Source organism: Netta rufina (genome assembly GCF_964035555.1).
Source record: "Netta rufina genome assembly, chromosome: 10".
Classification (NCBI taxonomy): Eukaryota; Metazoa; Chordata; class Aves; order Anseriformes; family Anatidae; genus Netta; species Netta rufina.
Window position 1 is genome coordinate 17,312,931 of NC_140133.1, and position 23,423 is coordinate 17,336,353.

At 36.0% G+C, this 23,423-nt stretch overlaps 1 protein-coding gene across 1 annotated transcript in view; it reads right to left on the reverse strand.

The window, feature by feature from the left end:
• Positions 1-23,423, reverse strand: part of SUCLG2 (succinate-CoA ligase GDP-forming subunit beta) — a 112,457-nt gene that overhangs the window by 51,132 nt on the left and 37,902 nt on the right. The window contains exons 3-6 of the mRNA XM_084292543.1: positions 10,072-10,171; positions 9,853-9,943; positions 3,828-3,980; positions 2,751-2,840 (exon numbers count right to left, since the gene is read on the reverse strand). Coding sequence (XP_084148669.1) covers positions 2,751-2,840; positions 3,828-3,980; positions 9,853-9,943; positions 10,072-10,171 — 434 coding nt within the window. The remainder of the gene's footprint in view (positions 1-2,750; positions 2,841-3,827; positions 3,981-9,852; positions 9,944-10,071; positions 10,172-23,423) is intronic.

The following is a 23,423-nucleotide window of genomic DNA, read 5'->3' on the forward strand; positions in this document are numbered from 1 at the left end:
TTTTCTTAATCATATTTACATACTATCTAAAATAGCTATAATAGGGCAATATGATACTGCATAACATTTAGTAAGCACTCATTTAAAGATTACATGAACTGGAGATTTTCTACAAAATAAACAGCACAATTACTACAGACAACTTTAATTTTAAAAGCGCCTAACAGTTCATAATGACACGTTCTCCAATATGCTGAGATCTAAGTTGCATATACATTAATCAGTCTAAACTCCAGAAACTACAAAGCTCTATGTACACACAACTGACTATAGAAAAAATATACACATTTCTCCTTCCTACATCACTCCAATGTTTTCTTAAAGAAATTGTGTCAGAAGTGTGCTCATTTATTCCCTGAAGTATACTCTTGCTTGTTCCTTATTGCTCCTCACCATCTCTCTCCCAGTGACTGGTTTGGGGCCAAAGTATTGTGACTGACTATAAACGTCCAAATCATTTGTTCATATGACATTCTTCCATTAAAAGAACAGTTTAGCCTTCAACAACAGCAACATGAACTTGCATTAAAAAAAAATCTCTTTGGTTCATTACACAGTGACAAGCTATTTGCTGAAATGAGTTTGCAGATGAAGAAGTATCCTAATAAAGAACCCTTCAAATTTGTTCCTTCATTACTGATCATTTAACTGAAGTATACAAACCAAAAGTATTTGTGACTTTTTGTACTAGCAAAGTGAATGAGAATAAAAACTGCAAGTCAGTTTTCTCCCACAACTTCATGCCTAAGAGAAAACATTATGATTGAAAAGACTCAACCCCAATGCAGCACTACATCAGGAAGGACATGACTGGCAGGTTGAGGAATGTTCCTTCTCCCTTCAACTCAGCGATGACAAGGTTGCACCTGGAGTCCTACATCCAATTTTAGGTCCCACACTCCCAGCCAAAGAGAAGTGGACAAAGTGGACAGGGCTACATATAGAGGGCTCCCCAAATGGCTCTGGGACTACAACACAGGACCCATAATGAGAGGCTGAGGGAGCTGGGCTTGCATATTCTGGTGAAGAAGATGCAACAGCAGCCCATAACTATGGTGAAGAGCAGTTACAAAGATGAGGAACTGAACTCTTCTCACTGGAGGCAGACAGTACAAAAAAGACATAACACCCACAAGCTGTGGGTTGGGGAGGTTCAAACTGAACATTAGAAAAAACAACACCTTTTTCACTAGGCAGGTTCTGCAACACTGGAGAAGGTTGACCAGTGTGGTCAGGGAACATCTGTCTTGGAGGCTTTCAGGGCTTGGCTAGACAAAGTCACAGCTGATGAGCTCTTATGTTTGCAATGGCCCCAGTTTGAGCTGGAGACTGCACCAGCTGACCTCCAGAGGTCCCTTCTGATCAACACGCCTAAGACTCTTTAAAGAGTTATACTTTGGAAGCAGCATACAAATTGCTTATGAAGTCTTCCCTGCTGAAAAGTTATTATCAGCTCAAGCATTCTCAGTGGTTTTGACTTTAAAAATTTATCAGACTTATAAACCTGTACCCACCAAGGCAGCAGTTTCCTTGGCACGGACAGTCCAGTTGACAAACTATCCTAATACCACATTGGTAAGGCTATCACAGTTATGCTATGGACAAAGTCCCACCATGCATCCCACAGAGAATCTGGGCAACCTGAAAAACTGTTGCTGCCCCAGCATGCTGTTGTAATTTCAGCAGATCACCAAAATCGCTTAAGTTTTATTACAGGCTGCTCTATCTTTCAGCACCTCTCTGAATCAGGCAGCTTAATGTCACCATTTCCCTTTCTCAAGCCTCTTCAAGGCAAAGCATAAAAGCCCAGCCATGGAGTACTGAATACATAAGCAAATACTAGAATTCATCTGAATAAAAACTACATCCCTATGATTCAGTGAATTCCTTTGAGGAGCTGATAGCATAAGGAAAGAAATGCACGCACTGCAGTATTATTTAAATGTATTGTTGAAAAGTCCATGTATAGTTGTTAATAATTAAGTACCAGAACTCTTCAAGGGTTGAAAGGTTCTACAAAATCATTTCTCCTCATTAAATATACAGCTAACTCTTCAAATGTGTGTTAATCAACTTAATGATTATGCATTTGTTAATTGCGCAGTTGGGATAGAAAATAATTAAAACTGCTGAATTAAAAATAAAGGAATTCTACAAAAATGACAGTTTGATACTATGGAAAAAAAAGGCAAAAGTAGCTAAATATTGTATCTGTTTTCCAGTCATCTGAGTTAAATTAAACAACCTTTTTTTCTCAGCAGAATTATTCATAAAGGCAAAATACCTTGCATACTTATGTTCTATGTGGAATTCCAATATATATAAGAGATACTGAAAAGATAAGCTGGTAGCCTTTTGGTTTTATTTTGAGCTGAAGTAATAAAAAAGGCTTCAGTTACACAAAAAGATACACTTCCCCACGTTAAGGGCCAGATCTTCCAAAAAAAAAAAAAAAAAAAAAAAAAGTACCTGTGTAATTCACTGTGTTCTACTGGAATTCCAATGAAACAGGACACTTCTATGTGGTATCAATTGCTTCAAATCCAAAGGACGTTTAGTTTGGAACAATAAGGTCCTTGATCAAATTGGTAAACCCTGATGACATTTATATTGGGGCAATTTAGTATTTAAAATGTCAAAATGGTCTTGGTCTAATAAAAAATTAGCCTCTCATGTATGTTTGGGAAGCATTACCATACAGTTGAGCTAAAATGTCTTCAGTAAAAACTGAGGGAGTAGAGTCAAGTCACCTGCTGTTGTAAAGGTCCTTTAAAACCCAAATTTTTTGCCATCTGCAGTGCCTGATGATCTTGAATGCCTTCGAAAATATCTATTTCCTCCTGTAACAATAATATGAATATTTAGTTATATTTATGCAATCTGAATGGAGATTTTTAACTTCAAAAGGAAAACACTTAGTATATATTTGCAAATGAGTAATTAAAATATGGCTGTTTGCCAAAGTTTCTCTGAGACTGAGGCTATAGCAGCTGCCTATAGGGTATGTTATAATTACCACACTATCTATGAAACAGTCCTTCCAAAAAATATATAATTCTTCAGGGTGGCATGCTGACAAGACAATGTGACACCAGTTTTCACTTTTAATTACTGTACAGATGGCGTTGACGAATACTTAGTCTGTTAATTTTTATGACATCTCCTGGAATATTTTCAAAGCAATGGTGTCACTGCCCAATAACACTGTGAAGTTTATATAATTTTAAAATGCACATTAAATATTTTTATATTTTTTGAATAATTACACTTGTTTGTATCAATTATTTTCCCAGATGAATAGATTGAGTACTCATTACCATGCCACAGTAAGATAAAAAAGCAAAAACTTAAATGTAGTCATTATTAAGAAAGCAATTATAACATCTGTATTTCAGATGCAAAAGTCAACCAGGTACTAAGAAATAATTAATAACTACATCAATGAGAAAAAAAAAACAGAAACAATAATCACACTGGCAGTGACCCACTTGTCAAAGAACTGTGTACTTTCCGCAAAGTAACACACCAGACCACTCATAAAAACATGTCATATGTTAAATTCAACGTAACACATTAACAGCCAAATATAAGCTCTTTCTAACCAAGCCGCAGACACACATACTGACAAAATCCGGTGTTATACACAGTTTTATCATTTACTAGATGACAGGTCTGGACTCTTATTTAGATTAACACACTTCCTGTGGTTCTTGCTATCTTCTTTCTGCACACAGAATTAAGATAAATGGAAAAAGAAGGAAAAATTGCATATAATATTTTCGATAACTGATAAGGAAAATGTTGAATCTTAAACATTATTGAAATACCTTAAAGATAAGTTCTGGGCTAGTAACTGCAACTTCTTCTATGTCAACACCACCCTGTGGACTGCCAACCATAACAGGTCCATTGCAGGCTCTGTCCATCAAAATTGCAAAGTATGTTTCCCTTGAAATATTCAGTGCTTCTGCAACCATCACCTAAAAATCAATACAGGGGAAAAGAAAACAGCAACATTTCTGACTGATCTATCTAGCTGGTTACACCTAATCTGAACACAGCTTTAATTCCTTGATGTGTCAATGCGCTAATATCTTTTGCAATGTAATAGCAAGTACAAATTAACAGAACCAGTAAGAGACAGTATTTCCATCTGCTGTGATCAAGCACAGAACATTGTGGCTCATGTTTTCTTCTACGCCTTAAAAAGCACCAGTTTGATACTTACTCTCCTGAAAAGAAACATTCGTTCAATTGCTTTTACAAGATAATATAACCCAATGATTTTTTTTTTCAATAAATCTTGTCTCCCTAAATGAGAGACTCCCCTGATGCTGCTATTCTCATATTCAGTAAACACTGTAAACCAGGAACCTAGTGCTGATTTTTCCAAGAAGAGAATCATAGCTGCTGCAAAGACAACCTCCACAACACCTTTTCATTCCCAACAAGCACTTTAACATGTGGCCCCCTGAAAAATCTGAGTCGCAAGGGACTGGTCTTGCAAATCACATACATGTAAGGGTGTTATGTTGGCTTTCTGATGCATCCCATAGGTAGTGGCACTCCTCACCAGCAAAGTGTCTCTTAAACTCTCTACCTCCTTCTCACAGAAGGCCACCTCCTACACTTACAATCTTAGCACTGTATTCCTGCCCTGCCTAAATATTTCTTAAAGAAATGAGGATACAGATAATTCTGCCATCCAGCTTTGTACTTTCACTTTAGAGACAAGCAGATGTGCACCCTCAGATATTGGCACAATCTAAAAACACAGGAATTTGTTTTTCCAAAAAGCTACTCATTTTTCTGTATCACTATAAACTACAGAGCCATTTTGTACCAATATCTGACAGATACTTCTGCATGTAACAAAAAAAATATTCAAGTCCTACATGTTTTGAATCTACAAGTACTCACATTAAGCATGAGGGGGAATGGCCCATGTAAATTCTTCATTACAGTTTTTTCTCTCCTCCCAAAAATATGCCAAAAGTCAAAGGCCTTTCCATTTAAGTATTACAGTAACTATGCTCTCCTCTTTATCTGAACTGTGATTTTTGCAGTAGTTTAACAATAACTGTGAAAGCAATTTCAGAAACTACGTAGTTTTATTGTTGGAAAAGGACTCAAAAAATTGTAGGTTTGATGGAAGAATACCAAATTTTCCCAAATGTTCTTCATTTTAAAAAACATCTGCATATGATCGCTACTAATTGTTCTTTACACTCGTAACAGGTGCCATAATCTCAGGTGCAAAGACCGTAGCTCTACTATGCACTGCTAGAGCTCTGTTCTAAGACAACAGTTATGCTTTTCAACCTGGAAGCTGAGCAGTCACATCTGCACTTTAATTTGCACTACAGCTTCTCCCTCTAACAACCAATCTCTTAAGCATCGTTTCATATCTTTCAATGGAAGCAGCAGAAATAAGGAAAAAAATATTTCCTTAAGATTAATATAATTAAAAAGGAGTAAACGGCAGTGTCTTTTTAATGTGGTCTGTTTATCAGGTGACAGCTCTGAAAAATGATGGTAGGCAAAGATCATCACTCTGAATGAAAGATAAGGTGAAATTCATTCTATCAGTCAGCAGTTCAAACTCCGGAGATGCAAGAGGCATGCACACACCTGCAGTCTTAAAACTCTGCCTACCCAGCAAGATGTGTTCCATCAAGTAAATATTTCTGGGGTTTTCATAGTTCAAGGACTATAAACAAGAAAGATGCACTATACTTTCACCCAAGTCGCTATTTTGACATTCTCCTCCTGAGTACATAAGAAATAATGTACTTACCTTCTGCCAGGTTGTACATCTCAACAGAACAGAAAAAAAAAAGTAAGAGACAAGGAATTAAATGAAACTCTCTTGTTCTCAATGCAAGGAAAGATGCTATTTCTTTATTGTGTTTTGACTTGGAAAAGATACTCTTTATAGTAATTTTGCCTCTTTCTACTTTTACCTTTCCTCATTCATGGAACATGGGGTAACGTAAAGAAATAGTTCAAACAAGCAACTGTACAAAGCAAACTAAGGGAAACTAGGGGAAAGGAGACAACTAAGAAAACAGAAAAACTACCATATCTCTTAAAAGCATCTGCCTATTTTAGACTACTATAAAAGGGATGCTAAAAGCCCACTTCAGAAACATAGCTCAGCTACCTGCCACAATTCATCAAATTAAAAGCAAAGATATGGAAAGCATCCTTGAGTTGCTACAATTAGACCTTTTACCTGAGTGAATGGTTTCACCTTTGTACATATCCTGCATCAATGTATCTGAAAAATGTGAGTTATTTGCTTTAGACTCAGGTCAAACAAAACCACCTGGTCCTACTGGAACTTGTCAGAGTTGTTCATTTTCCAGAGTGCTCAGGATCCAGGCCAGGCTTATGACGGGGATCAGCACAGTGAGTCTTTAGGACTATGTTTGCAAACACAGCAGGTGGAACATGTATTATTAAATCTGGTATCTTTTCCATTGCTGCTTCAGAGCCAAGTTTCTTCTTGCCATTGCTAATTAACCATGCCAACATCACCAAATAGTTCTGTCTTACCTCACGAAACTACCACCAGTCTGTCTATCCTGTAATAGGCAAGCTTATTGTAGCGTACAAATTGTTGTCAGATGGTGCAACATCTCTCTACTCCCAGTGAAAACAGCTACCATCCTCCCTTCACCATCCTCCCTTTCTGCTGCAGAGCAAAAACAGGGAGACTGGCATTAAATATTATTTGTTAAATGCTACCCATCATTCACTTGACAAAACTAAAGTAACTAAAGCGAACCCATAATGAACTAAGGTTGAAAAATGAAAAGGGTGCAAATAAATCTACAAACTTTTCTGATATTTTGTCTATTTGCTTATGACAAAGAAGTATCCAGTTTTGCACACTTGGTTTATATTCAAACTATCTAGCTTACCACATCAGGCTTATATTTAAAGTGCCCTGGGGAAAAAAAAAAAATTTCTTCAGAATTTCACGATAACTTCAAGCTTTCCTTCTTAAAAACGAATCATTACTTAAAAAATTAAGTCACATCTAATTTCATGAGGATAACTATAACGGCTCTTTATACTGAATCAAATATTCAAAATGTTAATCGTTATTTCTTGGAGAGACAACACAGGTAGCAATTTATCAGGTTGTCATGATTAGAGAAGACTGTCTTCTCAGATAACCAGGCTCTCCAAATTCCAAGCTGCCATAAGAGTATTTTATGTAAACTCACAAAATAGCTTACAAGTTATGAAGTAACTGAGGAGCCTGCTATTTATTTAAGAAACTGTCTAAAAAAGCACAAACACACTTTAAATTCTGCACAAGCTGAGAAAGCAATCTAAAAACTCAATTTTCTGTTCCATAATTACTCTAATTGTACGAAAATTCCATCTTTTCTCTTTCCTTACAAAAACATGTAAAAGGTGACTTCCATTCCCTGACTTGACAGTAACTCATTGTTTGCCTTGAAGAAAGTGATTTAATAACTATTTTCCTTCTGAAAATAAATAAAAAAGAAAAAACAAGTTTTACTATTTATTTACTTATTTTTAAACATAAGAATTCCCTCAGACTTTCAAAAACAGCGAAAAGTTCAAAAAATGTAAAAATATGCCTCTTCTTTTCAGGGTGAACTGCAATCTTCTTTAAGTACACATAAACGTGCATTCTTACATATACACACAGAGTGAGCAAATGCCTTGAAACTGAACAAAATTGCCTTCTATTCTCAACTTCCCTACTCCTCTAAGCAAATATGAAGAGTCTGTCTGGCATTTTCTGTGCACTACTATCTGCCCTCTTCACTAAATGAGAGCCTAGACACAGCTAAACCCATTTTTATTCACATTTATGTAGTTTGTGCCTTGATTAAAGTTTCAGTGTTTGGCACTGCAGTCTTGATACTGCAAACCTGAATGCCTCAAATCCTTTAACTATCTTCAAGATCCTAGAATGGGCTAAACTTGAGAAATATAGATGTTTTTAAAAGACACTTTTTTTTTTTTTCCTGGGGAATGGTCTTTTTGATGACACAGATGCATCACTTTAAGCAGGTTTTCTTCAACTCTCTAACAAACAATGAGGATATCATTAACCAATCTGTTATATATTTAATTACTTTAAAACAGGATATATGATCTTACCATAAATTACCAAGACTCAAGACCTTGACACCAAAATTATTTAGAACATACTGTTACCTTGTTATGTATCTGTGTGATAAACATATGAATTAGCCTATGACTTTTAAGAATGAACTGTAAAATCAGAATGTAATGTCTGACAATAGACAATCAGCTTCTCTCAGTGAAAAGCATCATACAGATTTATCATGAATCCATGTTAAAATGCTTACAAAGTATTTTTACAAAGTATTTCCTGCAAAGTTTTCATGCAACTTAAAGGAAAAAATATACTATCAAGGCTACTTTTCTGTCTCATCAAAATAAATCTCTTAAGTTCAGTAGCACAAACTTCACCTTATGCTTCATATATGCCCTTGCTGCTTACTCTTGACTGTTACTTATACAAGAAAGATGGGGATGGGAAGGAAAGCTAGAAGTTAAATCTTCTATAGCTATTCTATACGTGACACAGAAGTCATCTTAATATAAATCCTTTAAATAATCTTACTCAAAAATTCCCAAGAGTCATACCTTTCTTTCATTTCTATCAATTTCAAAGAAAACTTAAAAGTTTCCTTTTCAGAACCGAACATATAAATGAATAGACTTGCACTCAGACAAAAGAGTAAAATTTCCTGTATTGATGCATTTTAAGTAGCTCAACTACAGGAAAAGAATAAAACCAAAGAATTTATAAAGGCAAGCTGCTTTTACAATACACAATTCTCAAAGCAGAGTGCCTTAATATTGGAAATGTATATCCTTTTTTATAACCTTACTGTTATCACAATCTCTGACAGACATGCCTTAATAGTAATACTGTTCCTTCTTTTTAATATCTAGTATTTCTTTTTAACAACACCTATCAGGAGTGATGGTAATTTGCTGTTCTTGCTCCCCAAGAGAAGAACCACCTGAGCACCCTTCTCCAGCCCTCATTAGATAGATGCTTTCCAGACAAGTGTTCCCCTTCTATGTTAATACCAAGCTGTTCACAATATATTAAAAAGTGAACTGCAATTCCTTTCAGCTCATGCCAAATTATCTCTTGGCATCACATACAGTGTGGGTCTTGACTACGCACCTGTCTGAGGATCTTTGTTCAGACAAACAAAGCAAGAGATAAAAACATACATAGTAGGTAAGTAATTGCTAGGATTTCCTGACTTTGAGAATTGTACTAAGCTAGAAGTGAAAATTAATTACAGCATACTAGCTCAACTCAACCATGACCATGCCCACATTTTACCATGCATCCACAACATGTTAAAAACAAAATACTTTCAATCACGACCATTTTTTATTTTTTAAATTGACATCATTCTCATACAAAATCATCTGTCTCTATCTTTAATGAGGGTTGCCCAAAGTTATTCGTAAATGAATTAAAGATAATAATACTGCAAGTCATCATGTATATATTACTTGTCTTAGCAGACAGTCTATATGCATGTACAGCTATGCTATATAGAGTTCTGCTAGCATTTAGTATATATTTGATAAAGGATGAAGCTATGAGAAATTAGGTATGCTGAATTTTATAGACAAAGCATATGCATACAAAGATAAGAAGTGTAATGTATTTTTTTTCTTTCAACAACCAGATGAAAGAAATCTGATGTTGGAAAAGGAATGGAAAAACATCTATGGCATATAGCACAGCATGTTAATACATGCTGTAGCTAAACACAGTTCTCAACTTTTAAGAGGCATATATCTTACCTTTTTCACTGTCACACCATCCTTTGGAGTTTGCTTTGTTGACAGATTGTACCCAATCATCTGTTTAGCAAGCTGTTCAACAGTCTTAGGGCTACAAACAAAGGAAGAAGGTTAGCCTACTGAAAGATATTAAAAGAAAGTCAAATAGCTATTGTAAACAGCTTAAATATGAAAACAAAATCAATTAATTCACACTTTTTTGCGATTTTAAAGACTTACTCTTTAGTTAGATGGACTCCTCCTTTCAATCCACTGTTGAAAATACCTTTTCCTCTCCCTCCAGCCAGAATCTGTGCCTTCAGAACAATTTCCTTTGCCTCTGTGAAAGAAACACAATGCTATTCTATCATGTGTCATTTATTGAGCTTGTTAGCTTAAGTTTAAAAGGTATTTGCTGGTTAGATTGTTTAAAAAAATGGGAAGTTCGAAACTGGTGAGCAATAAAATGATAGTAAATTCACCAGTTTATAAAGCAACATTGAAAAAAGAAAAAGGAGATTAAAGGATAAATATATAGCAACTATCAGCTAGATAAATACGACATTATTTAGATAAAAATCATGCTATTAATACTACACAACCTGCATATCAAACTGTATGCTGATATGGTTTGTTGGCTTACACTCTGGCATGTTTTTTTTTTTAAATCATGAATCAAACCATAATTTCTCTTGAATACAGAACAAAAATTCTCATCAAGGAAAATACACTCCAGTCCTTGCTCTGAATACATGAAAGTAAGGCTGTGGAAGTAGTTATAAAAGAAATTTTCATCCCCCTCACAACTGATGCTGGCATTACCAGGTAAATCCAGCAACGGAAAACATGTTATCCCATGCCCTTCAGATGAGAGAAGGCATCATCTAAAGCTTTGGCAATGTGAACGTAACAGTAACAAGTGCAGCAAGACAAAGTGAAAAAAGTAATTGCAGTGAAACACAGGTTCCAAACAGAAGGGATCTTCATATCCTTATCGAGTAAAATGGGGAAAAGAAAAAAAAATAAAACAAACAAAACCATCCTTCATCATCTCTGCAGCTCCATGAATGCTTCTTGAACCACAAAGATCTTCCAGGTGGCTATAAGATGTTCATCAACAACGAATACTGTCAATTCTTACAATTACAATTACCATAAAATTACTAGGTATTTTGCAAAGTCTGAGATCCTAAAATTAACATATCCTGTCCTAAATTAGTCATGGCCTAAAGAATAAAATTGTTGTTTTGTGACTGAGTCAATATCCTTTGAATTCTGTGGGGTTCTCTGACTTTACTGATGTTTGGATGAGGTCACCCCTTGAATCAAAACAGTCGATGCAAGTATCCAAGAAAACACAACAATTTGTTACTAAATTGACAGACTTAGTGCTTAAGTGGCATAGAGGATATATAGATACTTACAGTCAAGCAGACAAAGGCTTTCTAGTTTTGTGTTACATATAAATATTTTACAGATGACTGAATACACTTTTGGATATGAGATCATTTTTGGTGAAGCTCAGTTTCTAACACAGCATCATTTCAAAGTTTGAGGATAATACATTTCAGCAACAAGAAAGCAAGCTGTATGTTAGGACAGAAAAAAAATACTCTAAAATACATATATTCTAATTTCCACATTAAGACAGAAATGTATTTTTAACATAGCTATCGGAGGTTCTGCACCAGGAGATGCCCGATTCCCAAGCTTCTCAAGACAAAATCCCTCCAGATGTTAATCCATTCAGTAACACCTGACATACATCACTCTGAAACTTAAAAGCATTCACCTTGAAAATATTTCATGCATTCCAATATATTCATGTTCTGAGCTCCCTATTATTCATGCCACTCCAAGGCAGATAACAAGGAAATTTAAATGCAACAAAAAGTTTTATATCAAGTATTTTATAAGCACACAAATTATTAAGATGAATTAAAAGTATAAATCACTTCCCAAGCTACAGAGGCAAACCCTAACATCCCAATAGCTGCTGTGATAAAGAATCTAATATAGTATCATTAATAGATGCTGCAAGCATTTAATTAGATCTGTTTAGGTGCCAACCATCCCAACAGTGCTTTGGGATGAGTTTTGGTTGTCAGTGGTATGTGATGTCAGCTGAGCCAATGATCATTGCCCTCTGTGCCACCCATCACTAGGCCAGCAACTCCTTTTTAGTCATAAATGGCACGCTGCAGAGCGCTGATTATCTTCATTTGGCTACAACAAATGAAGGTAAAGAAAGGAAATAATGTCTATGTTTTTATAATCCACTAGAGGACTATCAAGGCAATACAATAACTTCAGAAAAACAACTATCAAAACCATAAATAAACACACTAGAAAGTAAGCATAACCATGTAAGGATTAGACGTGAAGAACTAATCAATATAGTAGCTCAGCAGAGCACGGTACAGCAGGTTCTTCTTGCCCTGGGGAAAGCAACAGGAAGCAATTTAATTCAATAGTTATTTGCCCAAGCTCTGTAAAATGAAGTAAACCAGCCAGATCTTATTTTATAGTAACTAGGCTTGATCATTCAGTACTTACCAAGCTGATTCACTACTTAACATCACCATTTTACTTAAAGAGCCGATCTCTTGAAACGCTCACACAGAGCTGTTTTTATGCCATCTCCTGCCTGAATTCCCAAATTATGTTATGGAAGTCAACCCCCAAAGAAAAACATGTTTTAAGTTGGAATGTATGAAGCAATTCACCTTCACCTTCATTTGTAGGCTCTAACAAAAATAAATAAAAAGCTGTATATAAAGTCAATATTGTACTCATTAAAAACAAAAAGCTGTAATTAATTTCAATTAGCACCCTTCCAAACTGCTGCAGTAAGGTTGGAAAAATGTTAAGGAAGGATTGTGTGGTTATAAATACTGCATTTGAAGAGAACCTAGCACAAGCAACATATCTTTACACCCCCATAAAGTACAGTGCAACATTTTCAACAGCAATGCATTTGGTAATTAAGGCTCCAATGAACTTCTGTTTATGTCCATTGACTGATAAACCTTTGTATAAAATTAAAAAACAAACAAACAAAACACACAGCTTGTTTCTTGAGCGCATATAGATTTGTTGATATAAAAATTTCTTTCACATTAAAAATAATACAAAAAAAGACTGTTTGCTAAGTGTCACTAATTTAGCAGCAAATAGTTGCAAACTGCTCCTTGCAGATTAATGACGCATTTCTGGTAACAGCATGTGTTCTTAACTAATTTTAACTTGGACACATTAATATCTCAGACTTAACAGTTTATTAACTGAATCATATATACACACACATGCTAATTTTACAGAAAAAAAATGATAGAAGAGTCCTTTAAAAAATTGAGCAAAAATACAACTTGTTCCTAAGCCAGATGCCATTAAATAAGCGGGACCAGCAGTTCTCAGAAATGGCCTCAGAGTTTAAGATTTCACAACTGTAGTTGGGTCCAACTACGTTTCTAACAAATTTAACCTAACAACATAGGAAAAAGACTTAAGTACTTCTATTTTAAATAAATTCAGTTGTTTCGACAGAACAAAATACAGAACTCCAAGGCACAAGCATCCTTTACATTGCACTGAACAATATATCTCCTTCCCTTCAGTCAGCATTGTGAATACCAATGGCAGAGATCGTCCTTGCGATTGCAACAAGCTTGATTCTATAATGAAAGCCTATTTAGAATCAATAAAATCTGTCCTGCTTTGGGGAGCTATGATTACTCTGGTCCACTGGTACTGCTTGCAGCAAAAATGAACAGCTTGTTCTCAGCCCACTGCTGTGTATATTTAACTACTGAATTCTTCATCATGAAACAATACCCTGAGAACCATAGTTCTGCCCGTTACAGGGTACACTAATTTATTACCTGTGAACAACTTACCATTATTATTGATATGACTGTGTGATTGCAAATTAGGCGTGTTAAAAATTACATTAACACGTGCTGTAGCTTACCAAAATTAAACTACTGCATAGAATAGACAATGCAAGACAACAAAGTATTAGGCCTCACTCTTGCCTGTTTAGGAACAAAAAAATTATAGCAGTGCACTAGGGAATACACTGGCAAGGCTTCACACACTTCAGAATTAGAGCATGGGACTGAATGGGAGGCAGTCTCATACAAAATCCTAATCACATCTCAGTCTCACCACGCAACTTTCTGCAGCTCGGCTTCTCTATCTGCAGGGGTTCTGGGAAAATTAATTAGTGTTTGCACCTCTTAAAAATGCAGAACCCAATTCAGTATTACATTCATGTATTTTTACCCCAGTGTAAGGCAGCTGATGACAAGAGAAGGGCCAAACCCAGACATCCCTCTTGTTATGAGGTTAGGACATGTTGCGAAATAGATGGAAGCAGCCCAGTGCCATGGGAACACCGCAATGAAGACAAATTGAGGACATGCCAAATTAACATCTCACAGATGCAGCAACTCCTCACTGACCCAAACAGAAGCACAAACACAGAGCCCACAAACCCATGAGAGCCCATCCACAAAGGCAGCAGGGGTCAGTAAGACTCCTCCATCCTTCAATACGCCACAGATGACCCCAGCCACAGTGGGGTTGGGCAGGTATTAGTTTTAAGCACTCTGCTAGCCACCCTTCTTCACCCAGTATCATTGGGTTGTGCTGTATGTAGGGCAGAGCTCTTCAAGCACTCCCCCTCCCCAAAGTCCTGTGAGAGCTAGATGGGGTACTTCCATTTGCCAGCAGCTCCAAACTCTCTACCTTCAGGAGGCAGAGGCCAACCTAATAATGCATTTACCCAGTAAAAGTCCTCCGAGGAACACAAATTGCGTTGTTACCTTTGGACACGTGCAACTTCTACCTTCCCTTTGTCTGGTCAAGCTTTAATCACCATCTTTTTCATGACAGTCTATAATATTACTCCAATAAGGACTGGCTGGGATGCCCACAGGCATTCCCAGCAAGCCATGACAACAATTTACTGATTTCACTGATTTACTGATTTTCTAAAACAGAGCTTCTCTTCCCAATACACTTCTCCCTTCTGTCTCTCCCTCCTCTGCCCCTCATTTGATGAAAATAAGTGAGACATTACAGAAGTTTTTCTGACAGCAGTTACACCTCACTTCAGACAGCACAAGAACCAAAACCCAGAATGCCTACATGCTGCTCCTACTTCAGTTTCCCCATCAGTGGTGATGGAAAAAGCTCAAGTGCAGGAGTGCCTGCTAAGGATTCTGGATAACCTCCCCCAGGCTGCATCTCTGTAGTTTAAAGCCTGTCTTCTGCAACAGAGTTCCCCTTACAAAGGTTGAATTTGTGGGTTGGATTATTTTTTTCCTACCTCTAGCTGATTCAACAGTAAAATCTTTCCCTCTCAGTAAGGAAGCCTACTTTTCTGGATCTCATCTGTCCTCTTTTGTTGTTGCTACTTTTGTCTTTCTCTAACTTCTCTTCAGGAAAGACCATCTCTAATCTATTTTCCAAAGTTTCAGCCATCCCATTACACCGCTTAGGCAGGATCCTGCAGGTGCTTACTATTCTTTAACAACACTCTTGTCCAGACACACTCTGGTGTACTTACACCAGCACAATAAGGAAGAGAGAAGAATAAAAGCTGTAAGGATGAATGATAATATTTAAAAACAGTAATCGAGCATAGTTCCCAAATTGAACTCTGAATCCCAAAGTTGCTGTAAGAACTGTTCGTATTTGTGCCACTTTACATGAACTTCCTCTGCAATCTGAGACAGCTTTTCCCATGGAGCAAGTCTTGCTACTGCTCCTGCTGCCCCCCAACTCCTGAGCACTGCGGAGACGTCTGAGGTGCTCCTACGCCCTGCCAAGGAAGCAGATCGAGACGGGAAATGGAAGCTGTCCACAACAAGATTCATCCCACATCTACAAAACTACTGGTGTGCTTCAACATCTTCAGAATGAATTGCACAACTGATTTGTGTTCCCCCCTGCCCTTATTTTAAGCTTAACTCCCTTCCTCTGTTATTTCCATCCTTCTGCTCTGTAACGCTGAAAAGAATTATGTTCTTACACATCTAGTTTCTACAACCTTTGGTTTTCAGACTGGTTTAAAGTTAAATAAATCATCCTTTTCATGACTCCACGCTTTTGAATATATTGTATATTTATTGCTAGATTATAAGCCTCATTAAAATCTATAATGATAAATTAGTCAGTCTCTTGATTCTGTCAGTGCTGTTATTAATTGCTTTCATAACCATTACTACACACTTCACCGGTGATAAAAATTTTAAAGCTAGATAAAATCAACTAAGCTAAAGCTCACTCTTAATAGTGCACTTTTAAACCTCAAAGTAAAAGTAATCACACTTCTTATATTTAAGTTAAAGTTGATAAATTACTTATATAGCAAACAGAACCTCACGACATCCAGCAGCAGGCAAAAATATGCACCTCGAGGCAGGGATCCAAAGAAAAGTTTTCACATTAAAATTCTTTCATTGTACATGCATGTTTAAAATTTTATCAGAAATCTTGTTTCTGATAATTTGCCAACCTTTACGAGTTTCTCTTTTCAACCTAAATTCTCATTATTTTTAATGTAATTTTGCTCTGGAATAGACCCAGAGTTTAGACAAACTACTACCTGTCATCTTCTCTTACAAACACAGGAGGAGACGTGGTTTGAAAAATCCATCAGAGGGGGAACAAATTCTTCACATGGTGGAAGAGCACTGAAGTCTATCAACAGAACCAGCAAAAGCTTTTTATGCCAGCTCTCAAACAACATCCACCCTACAGGTAAAACAGAGAAGGACACATTCTGTAACCTGCAACAACAGCCTGCCCTCCTGCAGCATACTGTATAGTACATACCGAACAAAATAAAAATCCATGCAAGCATATTTTCTTCTGTCATTATATCCACCATTTTTGTTCTTTATGACTTCATAGTATTATTTGTAATATGGACATTAAAATAATTTTCTCCTCTTTGGACAATTTCAGACTAAGAATCTGCAAAAGCAAGCAACGAATATTTCTGCTGTGTATCAGGTGTGATTCCCTATTAGCTGACGTCATCACGAAAGCATCTCAGTCTAATCTATTAGTATGTACTGAGATTTATTAGAAATTTGGGCATGCAAAATTGTGTGGTTCAATAACCAGATACGGAATTTACCTGTTTTCCTTATAAATATAAAATACTTATAAATCTTGTGATGCATCTTTCTTAAAACACTCAAAATTAAAAACTCATCATTTTACCTGACTTTTAGCAAGTTATTTCTCTCCACATTTCACTTTTGCCTAAAGTACAGAAAAGAGTTACAGCAAAACAAGTTTACTTACAGTTTTCTTAGTTTCTTTACCTTTCAAACTTTTCAGGGATTTCAAGTTTCCCTTGCCAAAGTATTCTGAAAACCTTTATTTTTTTAAACACATTATATATATATATATATATATATATATATATACATACATATATATACACAAACATATTTCAAAGTTAGCAGATTCAGGCAGTCCTAAATTCTTGATTGAATTCCATAACTCCATTTGTTTTAATGCAATTCAGAGAACAGGTTTCATGCAATCTGTAGTGCTGAAGTCAAGCAGTCATTAAGAACCAACACTGCTCTCGCCCCTAACTGCAACAATACTCACACCTGTTTTCCTGGAAGGATTTCAAAACTTTATTCTTTGTGATTATGTATAAGGCATAAGGCAGACAGGCCAGAAAAAAAAAAGTCTTTTCTGATTCTGACTGATTCTGATTCTTTTATCCATTACTAAACTGCAGACATTGAAAAATTTGTACTTAATGTAGAAAACATAAAAACTGGGGAATATATATGAAATCTTCCATAATTTACTTTTAAGCATAAAAGTGTGGCAATAGAATATATTTTTAAGTATGGAGCATAAAATAGGAAACCTAAGCAAGAAACAAAGGAATTCACATGGAAAACAAACAAACAAACAAAACAATATAAAAACAACTGCAACATTACCACCATTACTTAAGTTTCCATTCGATTAGCTTTACAAAGGAAGAGGAAAAGTAAAAGATGGTATAAAAACCTTTTATCCCTTGGGACAACCCTTGAGTTTCTGATCATGGAAGAATAACATTCATGATTTATATCACACTGTAAAGCAGCTGTTTAAACACTAAATGTCCTTAATTTTACCCAGCAGATTCCTAGCTGAGCTAACAATATTGGTGACCATGCACTGTACCAATGTACGCAGTCTCTCTTCTTTTCTTAGCTTCTGTTTGTCCCCTTAGTTTTCTTTATGGATTTATAAAGAGCTACTTCTTACTATACACAGTCACAACATACACTGTATGAGGACACTGGACAAGCTGTTAGCTTGATTAGCTTAATAATAGATTTTTGAGTGTGATTTCCAATTATTTTTTTTTTTCCACATTCCATGGAAAGGCGAAATTACAAAGCCATATGGTGCTTCATAAGTAACAATTAAATGTTATTTTCTAATCTTTATGCACAAAAAAACCCAAACCACCAACCCACACCACCATAAAAATACATATGGGCACAAGGGCACGAAGGAAATGAAACTCTGGAATGTCTGCAGCTGTCCAGAATGATCCAAACACTTCCTCAGCTTCTTCCCCATTCACACATTTCCAGTCTGTGCTAACACGGAATATTACAATTAATCACAATGTATGCCTCAAAGCTCATAATTAAGGCTCTCTTTTGAAACTGCAACTTCATAACAACAGCTTGTACAAAGATCTGTGTACCACAATGCATGTTCTGATTCTGATACTCCACTATACCCCTTGCATGGATTTGTTAACAGCTTTGTCCCTGCCCAAGCGCAAGCATTTGCAGAGCTCTGACAGTCAGAGGAGTCCCATCCGTGCTGGCATCTGGGAGCCTGTAGGCTTACTGCAGGACCCCACTATTTTTCCAGCAATTCACACTATCCAACACAGGCATGTGACTGTAATTGAGGAACTACTCTACTCCCACATAAATGAAACTTAAGCTGTTGCTCCATATGATCCCCTGGCAGCCCCCTTCCTCCTCTCTGACCCTTGTAACACCTTCTGTATGTGCTAATTGTAGAGCAACTGGATATGGGACTCCCACTTGTGTACCCAAAGTTTGATAAACTCTTAACGTGTCTTACTGTAAAATGGAGATAGCAGAGCTGGCTACCTTACTCACTGGACACTTCTGGACTAAGACCTGCATATGGGAAGGGAAAGTTTCCTTAGAAGAACCTTGGATAACTGCTTTTATTACCTCTACTACTGGAAGTCAAACTGATGGGCAGAGAGATTTTGTTGTTTTTCTCATGAGCAGCGAGACTGCAGAGCACAAGCTAGCCCTGGGTAGCTGGAAAGCAGCATTCACCACCAACACAGGCAGATCCAAACACATTCACTCACCATATAAATGATTCTTATCATCTGCACATCTCCTGGGGACAATATTAACAAGAGATTTTGCTAAACAAAGAGCAATAGGAAGAAAATATATCAAAAACTTAGACATCAACGTATTATTTTAAAGTCAAGAGGATTGTATGCCTTTCTAAATATACCTATTTTTAAATCTGCTGAATTCTTGCATTCAAAAGTACTGTACACTGTGATCTTTGTCGATTCTCAAGAGAGCAATTTTGTCAAATTCATCTTTTGTGGAAAGATATTTTGAGGCTATACTGAAGATAAGCCAAAGAGAAGAAAATTTAACATCCTTTCAAATTCATACTCACAGGATTTTTTTTCCCCTAACAGTCTATGCACTGCTTTTATATATAATATATACACACATATATGTAGATCTACCAGCATAAAGATTTCATTAATCTAAAAACTTAAAACAGAATATTCATGTTCTAAAGTACAGAATATAAAAATTATGGTAAGTGCAGAGACAAAAGAGAAGAAAAAAATTATTCTCCTTTGTGTATTTTATTAGAAATGATCTAAATTTAACTACTGTTTGCATAATGCAATAATATTCAATTAACATCTAGCCTGTAACTTCAGTTAATAGTAAAATAACCCAAAAGTACTCAACAAGAAATACACATACCTAAGAAATTTACAGGTCTAACTGAAAATACTACAGTATTTTGGAATGTCTACCTTGAGAAGATAGATATACATGCACTTACAGATAGTTTGTATACAAAAACCCTGTAAGTTTAGCTACTAGAGAAGAGAATGCTCAACAGTATCGTCTGCAAGTATAATGATCCTTTCCCAAAATCTGCACTTCCAGAACGCATTATACCTGAGTAGGTCTACCATATCTCACCAACCTGCATCACACCAGACATACTATATTTTCTTCTCAGTTTGAAAGCGCTGTGGCAAGTCCATATATACACCTAGATAATATATTACAGCGTAAGAAATGGGGTGCTCTTTTGTACAAAGCTTGTTATTGAGCAATTTGTGAATCTTCGTATTGTGAAAATCTCAAATTCTGTATTAGTCAATTTGGTTTCTTATAATGATTTAATGATCTTATAGGCACACTGTTAGAGACACAGGAAAGCCATCCCTGGGAATGGGATCTTTTTTCCTGGAAAGATATATTTAGGAGTTGATATACTTGAAGCAAACATTCATACCAGGAGGCAAGTCAACTCACATGGTCCAATGCTTCTGTTTTCTTTCCTTGGTATTCTACTGGGCATTTCATACTAGTATTTGCTTTAGATTTTCAACAACTTGCAACATGGTCTACATGATTCGATCAAAGTTAGCACACAACACATAATACTATGAAAAAGTTGGCTACCACCTTACTGCAAAACAGCATTCTACTTGCAAGGAACTATCTGTGGAGAAATACAGCTTTTTAGCAGGATATACTACCTTAGCTACAATCCTAACAATTCATCCCTTTTGCTCTTCAGAATTGCCTTTAAAAGTTCCATATAAAGGTCCCAAGTATAGAAAAGTAATACAACACCAACAGTTGACTTTTAAGAATTGTATAGTAAAAGTAAAAAATGGTGATACATTACAAAAAAAAACACAAACATTAAATGGAGTATGTAAGTTATTCTTTGTATATCAGTGATGTATTACAAACATCATTAGTGTTTTAGCTACTAAGAAATACTGAAAAGCAGCATTTTACTTGCTAAATTACTGACAAAACTGCTACTAAAAATATACTTGGTGTACAGTCATTTACCCCAAAGTGACATTTTAAAGATAAATAATTGATTTCATTTAAAGCAATTAATTATCAACCAAACTCATCATTTTCTCATTTCCCCCACAAGAAGTATTATCTCTAGTATGTGTCCTAAACAAACTCATAAGAATCTAAATCATTATTTTCTTTCTTGAATCTTCCTTTTCTAACACAATCTTTTTTTTTTCCTCCCTTTTATACAAAAATTTCTATTGTTTCTCAAGGGAAGACTTTTTCAAATTTGTCACAAATGTAGCCATTCTGATATCAACATATTTTTCTTCAAAGCAAATCGGATACACAGCCTCTAGACTACAATTTGAAAGATGAACATACTGAATACATGAGAAATGAAATCAGATAACACACAATAATTTTCTCTTACACCACTGCTCTGAAACTGAACAACTACAATCACATCCTTTCTTTCAACTCACACAAACTGCCTTTATGATATTACCTCAGTTGACTCTTGCAGAACCACGTCTATATCTGCTAAAATAACTTTTTAAGCAGCAGCAACTAAAGTGAGGTTAGGCCCTGCTTGCTGGTAGGCTGCAGCAAAGTTGAAATATCAATAATTGCCTGATTTCAGTATAGAAAACATTTTTTAGAAATGAAATAATTTTAAATAAAGCCCTAGTTGGTCACAGAATAATGGCTTATGTAAAATGAAATGATCCACCATTCAAGGCAGCCTGTACTGTATCCCAAAAGGCTAGGACAAAAATAAAAAATATATAGATAAAAATATAAAATTATAAAGCCAATTAGAAGATGACAGAACAAAGCATAAAGGTCCACCATCCCCAGCACAAAGCACTGTCCATATGCCTGTAACCTAGGAAAACAGCAGAGGGACAAGAAATACAGAAGCAAAAGAAGAGTATCAGAGTGAAGAACCTGAACCATTTTGTGAAATGAAGTAATTTCCCCTTGGAGTGGAATGCTTCATGGCTCTGTGTAGTGCAGCTCTGGAGAAACGCTTCAGCCAGAACTGCAGAAAAGGTGTTGATGGAGAGAACGAGACATCTAAGGCTCTGACCATGGCCATCCACATTAGTGATGTGTGCTCTATGCAATAAACTTTTCATGAAGCTCTCAACTTTCCTAGCCTAATGAAAGAAAGAGGGCAACAAATAAAACTAAATAGTAAGAGTGGATTACTTTCACCAGAGTGCTACTGCAGCCTTCTGCTCTCCTGTCCAAGGAGCGAAGTGATGAAGCACTGCAATACCATTCATGTGACACTGCAGACTCGTGGTTAGAGTTGGCAGCCTTCCGTCGACATCTCCAAGGAACTATCCTGTTACACAATCAATTAAGCAAAAAGACAAAGAAAGAAAAATCTTGCAAATGAGTAGTTGGAAGATCACGCACATTTCATTACTATTACCATTTTTCTACACGGCTTCTTATCATTCACCTAAGTCAGAACAGTCATCAAAAATTAAGATTTAATTCTGCATTAAACAAACTATGAGTAGTTTAAAAGTGGTTCAAAATCTACATAAATCAAACACAGCCAGACTTCTATTGCTTATAATATTGACCTCAGCCTTGCAAAGCTATTACACAGGCATTCAAATTTAAGGTCTATGGATTTGCTTTCAAAGCTTTCCTTGGACACACCTGACTTGTCATGGAGCTTCTCAGTGCTTGAGGAAGTCTGGATCAAAAAAAAAAAAAAGAAAAGACTAAACTTTATAAAACACTCGTAATCTGTGACAATAATTCGGAAGCATCTTTTAAAGGTTCTGTTTTTCAAGTGCTACAGTGCAGAGTATCCTTCTCTGAAAACACTCCCCAAAATACCCAAGAGCTGCCAGCTAAAATTGCTGGTTTTGAAACTTTAGACCATCTGTATTTGAAATGAGCATTCTGTAGATAGATATTTGCACCTTTACCATGCCAAGACATGCCAAAGGAGGGAGTCTCAAATGTAAACACGTTCTGCCTGCACGGGTATAGACACAAACATATAAATATAAAAAAATACACTAAAAAAAGTATTTTCCTGCAAAGATGCACTTGAAGTCAGAATCAGCCTGTTTAATTTTTATGCTTGTAGCATCCATTGAACTAGCACATTAGTTGGCTACAAAAGCATTGTCTATACACCAACCCACTCTAAAAGGTGGAAAAACATTATAAAAAGCCAAAAAACAGTCACTTTTTAAAAAAAGTTTTTATTATTTTTAACATAGTTGGTGTTTCTTACACTCTCAAACATGCTTTATTATAAATTATTATAAAAAACAACACAAGTAGTAAGATCAATTGGTATCTTCCCATTACTTCTATCTGGTATTCACTACCCAACAAAGCAATTCAGCCATACACAGTTGAACATGCACCTTACAGTCTCTACGGTCCTACAATCATATGGCCCTCTTATGTTGCCAGAGCCATTTCTGTACA